The sequence below is a fragment of the Oryzias melastigma genome, linkage group LG21 (assembly GCF_002922805.2).
Source record: "Oryzias melastigma strain HK-1 linkage group LG21, ASM292280v2, whole genome shotgun sequence".
In the NCBI taxonomy this organism is placed as follows: domain Eukaryota; kingdom Metazoa; phylum Chordata; class Actinopteri; order Beloniformes; family Adrianichthyidae; genus Oryzias; species Oryzias melastigma.
In genome coordinates, this window is record NC_050532.1 from 12443437 (window position 1) to 12452070 (window position 8634).

At 38.7% G+C, this 8634-nt stretch overlaps 1 protein-coding gene across 1 annotated transcript; it reads left to right on the forward strand.

Annotated features, from left to right (window-relative positions):
• The first annotated feature begins 4799 nt into the window (after positions 1-4799).
• On the forward strand, positions 4800-7959 carry LOC112138022 (cytochrome c oxidase copper chaperone). The gene is made up of 4 exons (XM_024260577.2): positions 4800-4948; positions 7354-7484; positions 7562-7665; positions 7778-7959. The coding sequence occupies exons 2-3, from the start codon at positions 7369-7371 to the stop codon at positions 7644-7646; spliced, it is 201 nt and encodes a 66-aa protein (XP_024116345.1). The 5' UTR covers positions 4800-4948; positions 7354-7368; the 3' UTR covers positions 7647-7665; positions 7778-7959.
• The last annotated feature ends 675 nt before the right edge of the window (positions 7960-8634 follow it).

Consider the following 8634-nt stretch of genomic DNA (forward strand, 5'->3'; position numbering starts at 1 on the left):
ACTTGCTGATTTATCTGGTACACAGCTGGCCTTCAAAGTAGAGTACATGAGTCAGTGCATCTGCTTACGTACTGCTTTGTTTTGCTGACGCAGTGTAAAAGCCAGTGGGGAAAGAGGTGGAGATGCTCATACAGTTGAAGAGAAATCTAATAAATTTCATTTTGAAACCTCCCAGGTCACTCTTGTAACCTGGGAGGTCCTTACACAAACAGCAATATGTCTTATGTAACTGTACTGAATGAAGCAGTGGTGGAGAAACAAAAATCTGTCATGATTTGTGGTTGTGCGCTTTACCTCATAAGCATTTGGACGTTTTTTATAAACACATACATACATAAAAATCATGTGTGCTTATTTTCACACCTCAGTGCATTAAAGTCCTGGGCTATGTCTGAATTCCTTCACTCCTCACTATGGTGTGTTTGTCATGTTCTAGTGCTGTTCAAATCTACAATTCCAAAATCGAATGCACCAGAAATTTCCCAGATGTCTTTGCGAAAAACCAGCATGCATCGATGCGCACTACAATAGCGAATATAGACCACAATGCATTGTGGTCAAACAATTTTTGCAAAAAAAAAACAAAAAAACAAAACATGCTTAAATGTAATTTTTAATAAACTATCCAGATTTTCATCATCAGAACAAAGTGGAGTCACAAATAGACATCATGAAATGAATTATTCAATTTTTACTTTGTGAAATCTGTGACGTTATATCCAGGGTTCAGTGTCTGAATTGCTTTTAAAAATCCAGAGCACTGGATAGTTTTGCACTATCTAGTTTTTTAGTAGTTAGGGATCAGGGTGGGAATTCAGACTTGGCCTTGGTTCTAATCTGGCTGGGTTCTGTCTGTGTGGAGTTTGCATTTTCTCCTTGTCCATGTACGGGATTTCTCTAAGACTTCGCCGTAAAGTCTAAATACTAGGGCTGGGTATCGGTTATAATTTCCAGAAACGATTCGATTCGATTCACAAGAGCCTGAATAGATTTGATTCCGATTTATTTCGATTCTTCAATTAAATAAAATTTTGAGTTTGCACATTTGTTTGGAAATACATTAAATATCTATTATTTAATTTGAATCTATTTATATTATGTAATCTGATCCAGTTCACATACTGTAAATGTATCAGTGAAATAATGAGATTGTTAATATCATCCAGTGTTACATGGATTCTCTAAAGGAGAAGTTCTAACTAAAATGTTCATTAACATTGGAAACATTGTTCTGCTTCTCCTGGAGGATGTTTCAGTTTGACCACTAGGTGGTGATCATGCTACAGCACTACATCTTATTCCATAAGAAGACGACAGCATAAGGAAAAAAAACTGTTTTAGACCACAAATAGTTACTTTAAAAATATTTCCTTAAAAGAGTTTCAAAAATTAATGCCTTTGAGTTTACAAAGATGTTCGTTTAGTCAGAATGTATTTTTTGGTCGACCGCACTTTAGCATTAGCCGTCCTACAGGAAATTTTAGTAAACGTTAGCATTAAGCTATCGGACTTTTGTTTTGTATGCTAAATCAATTTATATCTTTTGTGAATCGATTATCGATCTATTAAACTTAAATCGATTCAAATCGATTTTTTTTTTCAACCCAGCCCTACTAAAAACATGCTTCACACACATGTCACCGCACATGCGTGTTTAACTACACTGGAACGGCACATTCTGTCTGCTGTTCTGTGTCAGCTCCGCTGTGTTCCCAGCAGAGGGCTACTCCGGCCCACAAGAGTCCCGCTTCCTTGATTGGAAGCGAGCGTGAGACCCTCGTCTATCCCAGCCATTGGTGCCGTGGACCCGGCAGCAGTGTTGCCCTGAAGCATTTGCTGCTTGAGCCCTGCCCACAGACCAAGGCTTGTGCTGTGTGCGCTCTGTCGCTGCCGCACAGCCCAGCCAGGCGGTGCTCGCCACTCATCAGAAAGCCAGACTCCCGCACTCTCTAGCTCTACCTCCCAAAAGCCTATGCTTGTTTCAAAAGATATGGCAAAAAAAATAAGTAAATAAAGAGTGCCAGATGTGGAGTTTTATTTCCTCCTTATCTTCAGAAAGGTGTGAGCATTAGGCGTCAGACTCCTAATCGTGGATCTACCTGCTAATGCACCTTATTTTTCTCCACTGGCCCAAGCTCAGTCACTCAGCTTTCAAACAGAACCTACAGAATGTACGGGCAATGTGGTTGGTGGTCGGTACACCACGAATCTGATTGTTTAGATAAATACTAGAACAGGGGTCCCCCTCTTTGTTATTGTTTGTGCTTGGTTTTAAAATGTTCAAACATAAAAATGTTACTCTGATCTGTGCTTTATAACACAATGGTCCTTGTTTATTACAGTGGTTAGGTTCTAAACATACCCCAACAGGTAAAATCAGCTAAGTAGGAATACACAAGTTTTAAGGCTGTAAATCTCTCACTACACACTTTTATCATTATCATTAACATTTTCACACTTTTTTCTCTTATTTAAACTCTCACAGTTCAAAACTTCGTAGAGTAAAATGAGTTCAGTATTATAAAATGAAAACAAAGATCTAATCGCCATCGACGATTTATGAGGCAAACTGATGCATTCTATACTGGAAACACGGCACGAAGAATTAGAATAGAATAACTTTATTGTCATTGTACATTTACAACAAAATTGAGTACAATCCTCTTCAACCATACAAGAAGTTAAAACATTTGCTAAAAGGCGCTCAATTCCTAGCAGCATTCAAAAATGTGATGGCTCTGGAATAAAAACTGTTTTTTAATCGATTTGTCCTTGATTTTATTGTTCTGTATCTTCTGCCTGAAGGCAGAAGTGTAAACAAAGAAAGTCCGGGGTAGGATGGATCCCGTAAAATGTTTTCAGCTTTCCTGAGGCAGCGGGAGCTGTACAGTTCTTCCAGAGATGGGAGAGAGCGGCCTATGATCTTCTGGGCTGTGGAGATGACCCTCTGAAGCACTTTTCTTTCTGCTGCTGTGCAGCTGGAGAACCAGGCACAAGCACAATATGTCAGAATGCTCTCAATGAAGCAGCGGTGGAAGGACACCAGCAGTTCCTCCCAAGTTGTTCTTCTGCAAAAGTCTGAGAAAGTACAATCCCTGCTGGGTCTTCTTCACCAGAGCAGTGGTGTTAGCGCTCCAGGTCAGGTCCTGCTGAATGGTGACGCCCAGGAATTTGAAGGGATCCACCCTCTCCAGCATGTCAACGCTGATGTACAGGGGCTGAATGACCGTTTTCTTCCGCCTGTAATCCACCACCAGTTCCTTAGTCTTATTGATGCTGTTGTGCCCACACCAGACGCAGAGTCGCTCCACTTCGTCCTGATAAGCGCTCTCATCCCCCCCAGAGATGACACCAGTTTGGACACCAGTCTGTGCGGGAGGATGGTGTTAAAAGCGGAGCTGAAGTCCACAAACCTCACGTAGCTCCCTGACTGCTCCAGGTGTGACAGAGCAGTGTGGAGGGTGGTGGTGATGGCGTCCTCTGTGGATCTGTTTGCCCTGTATGCAAACTGATGAATGTCCAAAGTCGGTGGGAGGCGGGAGACAATGTGACTGCGTACCAGTTTTTCAAAGCACTTCATGATGACTGAAGTGAGTGCAGAGGAGATTGATTGACTGGGTTTCCAGCCAATCAGGGCACAAAAAAAGAGCGCTGCTTAAAAACCTTTAGGTCCTAGGCTTGTTTACACCAAAAAAATGTTTCAGCATGCTGAACTTTTATTTTCTAATTATTTTTTATCTTCATTGGTGTCCGTGGCAGACGTAAAATCCCCCCCACCTTAGTCCACCTTTGTAATGGGGGGGGGTCATCGGGACCCCATAAGAGAGCTCCAGGGTTAAAGGAAAACTGTTTTTAAACATCGTTTGATCCTCTCATAAAGGCTGTTTTAGATACACGTTTTATCTTAATGGTTTATTCTACAAAAACCCATACAGAAAAAGTTTTATGTGCTAACCAAAACAATCAAAGCAAAAAATAAATAAATAAAAGATAAAAGAGACAGAAATGAAACTGCATTGCTTTTTTTTTTACAAACTTTATTCAAAATATTTTTGAAATACAGAACAAGAACAGAATACTGTACAACATTCTTCCAAAAAACACCAGGGGGATACATTAAAAAAACAAAACAGAAATAAGTCAATATTAAATTATTCTGTAAACCTGAAACAGATGAAGAGTTTTAATTGCTTTTTCGTTATGGCTGTATGGAATAGAGCATAAGTACTGTCTGATTTTAGCAAAGAGTTCAAAGAAATGTGGATTTTTATTGCTAAATTGGTTTTATGGATATAACACTTTATTAATAATATCATGATATCTATTAAATAGAACTGTGAAGATAACCTCACATCAAAGTCAGTAAAACTAAAAATAATGTCCTTCCAAGAATGACACTGCATTGTGCACATAAAGGCATGTACTTATCAGCATCACCACTTTAAGTCACAGACGTGATGGATTCTTATTTATTTAACATGTTTTTACCCTGTCTGCACTGTCTTATGAGATTTATTCAGTTTTTATGGAATGGTTGATTTTTTTTTTTATTTAAAAATAAAATGTATTAATATTATTTTAAGACTTGATGGTGTAAAATTAAATAATTATTTAAAAAAAAAGGTTTACTACGTCTGCACCTAAAATAGCATTTGCTTATATTAGTTTACATTTTTATTCGCGGTCCTTTAAAGTGTATGAAGTAAATAAAAAGTAACTGCTCCTCCTTTTCTTCCAGGAACGTTTTGTCTCATCGTGTTGACATTTTTTTCGCTCTGTCCTCATTTCCGGTTTCCGGTATTACTTAACTGTATTTCCCAGAATTCATAGTGGCAACTTGTAGTCGCACCAGCCAATGGAGGGCACAAAACACAATCACGTGGGTAGAAGTCGCCGCATGGTCGTTTCGTTTTGAAGGTGAAGTGCTTACCGCTCCGCTCTTCTCAGTGTAAGTTGTGTCTCTGAGGTTCAGCATTCTGCTTTTAATTTGAATGTATTTAGTTGAAGGAGTTCGCAGCTTCAGCTGGACGGACGCACTTCCGGGTTCGTTTGTTCTGGGGAAGTGTTCGCACCGATGATGGCTAATGTTTGCTAACTTTAGGCAGTCGTTGCGCAACAGCTCTGGAGGAAGTTATCCAGCGATATTCTTTTATTTATTGTTAATATTATTATTTGCGTGAGTAATTATATAGCTAATGAGATAACAAAAAAATACCAGCTTTCTCCTGTAAATGAGGTTCTGCTGATAATCATCTATGAAAGGGAAAAGGCCAGAGCTCCACTGATGCACATCTATTGGGTTAACTGATGTTGAATGCCCCTATCACACAGTCAACTGGATCAGATGCTCATTGGTCATCCTTTTGTTGTTGTTGTTTTTGATTTGTTGAACTTTGAGTTGGATGATTGACATGTGGTAAAATATCTGACTTACACAGCATGGCTGTTATCAAGGTGACACTGTCCTTGCGTGTGCATCTATTATGAAGGAAGTGGCACTGAGGGTTTGTTTTATTTATTGTGTGAATGCTTTAAAGTTTGGGTGTCAAACTCAATCACATAAGGGACCAAAATCCGAAACACACCTAAGTGAGTGTAAAGTAATATTTCAGTGAGGCCCATGCTTAAGTAACGGCACAGTAATTTAGGACATGGTTCCATCGTGGGCTGAACAGGATAAACATTTATTGAACACTCTAAAACTACATTTTTAATACTTTAAAACTGTAACTTTTTAACATAATCATGAACTAGATATATAGCATGACTTGTGATAATGCTAGTGTAAATGCTGTAAGATGAATTTGGCCACTGAAGATGCTAGTGCTGATAGCTGAAAATGTTGAAGCTGATAGCCAGCTAAAATATTAGCTAAATGCCAAATTATCCTTAAAAAACAAAACACAAAAAAACTAGGTTTGCCAAAACACCTAGCATGTAGCTGAAATTTTAGCTCAACACCAAGAATGCCTAAAATCTTAGTAAATACCAAAATAGTCCAAAAAACTATCAGAATACCAATTTTTAAAACTGTAACTTTTTAACATAATTATGAATAATAAAAAGTCAAGAATAATTCCAGAATAAATCAACTTAAACTTTAAATAACTTTCAGTATTTTACCATCCATAAAAATATATTTTTTAAAAGTTATACAAATATATATAATATTATACATACTTCATAAAAAAAAAAACAGCTTTTACTCAGTCATTCTATTAGTCAGAATAACCATTTCTTGGATGGCTCAGTGAGCTAAGTACAGGGTTTGCACGCAGGAGCCCTGGGTTCGATTCCCAGGGTTGTACACTGATCCCCACCCAGATTGGGTCCTTAGGCAAGATCCTTGACGCTGCTGCCTAACTGGGTCCCTGTGCCCCTCAAGTACAGGGTTGTGTCAGGAAGGGGGTCCTGGTCAAATCTCTGCCAAATCACTGATGAGAAACAGTGGGTGCTGTTACGCTGTGGCTTCCTCAACAAATGGGATAAGCCAAACAGTGAAGAAGAAGATAAACGAGATAAACAGCATTACCTGCTAAAATGCTAGTGTGAATGCTGTAAGATGAATTTTGGCACTGAAGATGTAAGTGCTGACAGCTGAAAACACTGAAGCTGATACCCAGCTAAAACATTAGCTAAATGTAAAATTAGTCTAAAAAAAGACCTAGGTTAGCCAAAACAGCTAGCATGTAGCTGAAATATTAGCTAAACTCCAATACAGCCTAAAAAATGAAAAAAAAAAAAATCAAAACTAGCCAAAACAGCTATCGTGTAAAAACAGTCCAAAAAAACTTTAAAAAAGCCTAAATTAGCCAAAACAACTAGCATGTAGCTGAAATATTAGCTAAACTTCAAAATTGCCAAAAAATCTTAGTAAATGCCAAAATAGCCAAAAAAGCTAGCAGAATGTCAATTTTAAAAACTTTAAAACTATCTGTTTAACCTACTTATGAATAATAAAAAGTCAGGAATATTATTCCAGAATAAATCAACTTAAACCTTAAATAACTTTCAATATTTTACTCTCCATAAAAATATATTTTGTCAAAATTATACAAGTTAGAAATAAGAACAAGATAACATCAGGTCATTAATAACAATAAAATAAAATGATCTGGAGGGCCGGATAGAATTACCCGGAGGGCCGGATCCGGCCCCCGGGCCTTGACTTTGACACGTGTTCTAAATGTTACGTGTTCCCTCTTCGGTAATCTTGAAAGTTTAGAGAGAAGCAGCACTTATCTTCATTGAGACACTGTGTTGTGCATTCCTTAACACTTTCACAAACATCTGCATGAAGACTATCCTCCAAATACAGATGGTCAAGACCTGAAACTTTTGTTTCCTTCATAGAGTTTCAGCCTGAAGATGTCGTCCCTGTCTGCTGCCAGTGTGGAGCCTCCTCCCACCCCTGAGAACACGGAGAAGAAGCCCCTGAAACCATGCTGTGCCTGTCCTGAGACCAAGAAGGTCAGAGATGCTTGGTAAGGACAGAACCTCTGACTCTTGTTATCTCCAGGCTGTAAATGGACAGTTTTGACTCTTTGTTTTTTGTTTGCAGCATTATTGAAAAGGGCGAGGAGAACTGTGGCGACCTCATCGAGGCGCATAAGGAATGCATGAGGTCTCTGGGGTTTAAGGTGTAGCTGCTTGTGTTTTTGTGTGGTAAGTGTTGGACGGAATCCCATTTCTCTGTGAAGCTGCACAGCCTGAAAAAAAGAAATGGATTGTTTGGTTGGCTTCACTGCTGAACATCACTCTCTGTTCTTTCCTGCAGAGTGTGGCTGTGAGTGGAAGAAGACCTGGATATCCCTTTTTCATGCTCTTATTTATACCTCCTCTGCAAGGGAAATGTGATCTCAAGCGCTTGGCCTGAATGGAGAGTTCTTTTAGAGTCTTTGTTTTCTTCTGTGTGAATATTTAAAAGGTTGTTTGAAAATAAAGTGAACTCCTATGCAATAAGGCCTCCGTGTCGTCTTTGTCACTGGTTAAAATGCAGAAATGAAGCCTAAAGTTTTGTTCCTGGTGGAGACGGTTGCTGGTTGCAGTTGCTGTCTGTGGTATGTACTTATGCTTAAAAATAACTCCTGACCCTGCGGAGTCAATACTCTGCATATCTGCATTCTTTCACCTCAGTGTGCCTGCCTGCACATGCGTTCTCACACTCTGCCCAAACGGCAGCATGTTTTAAAGCCTGCCAACGTAGCAGAACAATTTCAATCCTCCAACCTATGAGGAGGAAAACTGAAGCCACGGGTGTATAAACCTAGAAGAGAAACGGGTCCTGATTCACTTTTGGAGAAATCTCAACTTTGGGATAAAGAAAGAACTCTTATCTTCTTGGGGGGAGGGGGTTCACATAGATTTAAGGGGAGCAACAAAGTCTCCCTTAAATCTAGTATTTTCACATTTTCTAAATGTATCGAATTCCAATATTTAAAGCTTTTTAAAGTTTGTAAAAAGTCAAATTTTAAGTCATTTTAAATTAAAATGAAACAAGATTATTTGATTCTGTACTGTCAACATGTCCATTGTTGTCAATTAATTGTGTACAAAAAGGGACATTTTTAACTGTATTATCTTAGTTCAGAGGTCAGCAACAGTAAAAGAGACATTTGGGCTCGTTTTCTACTG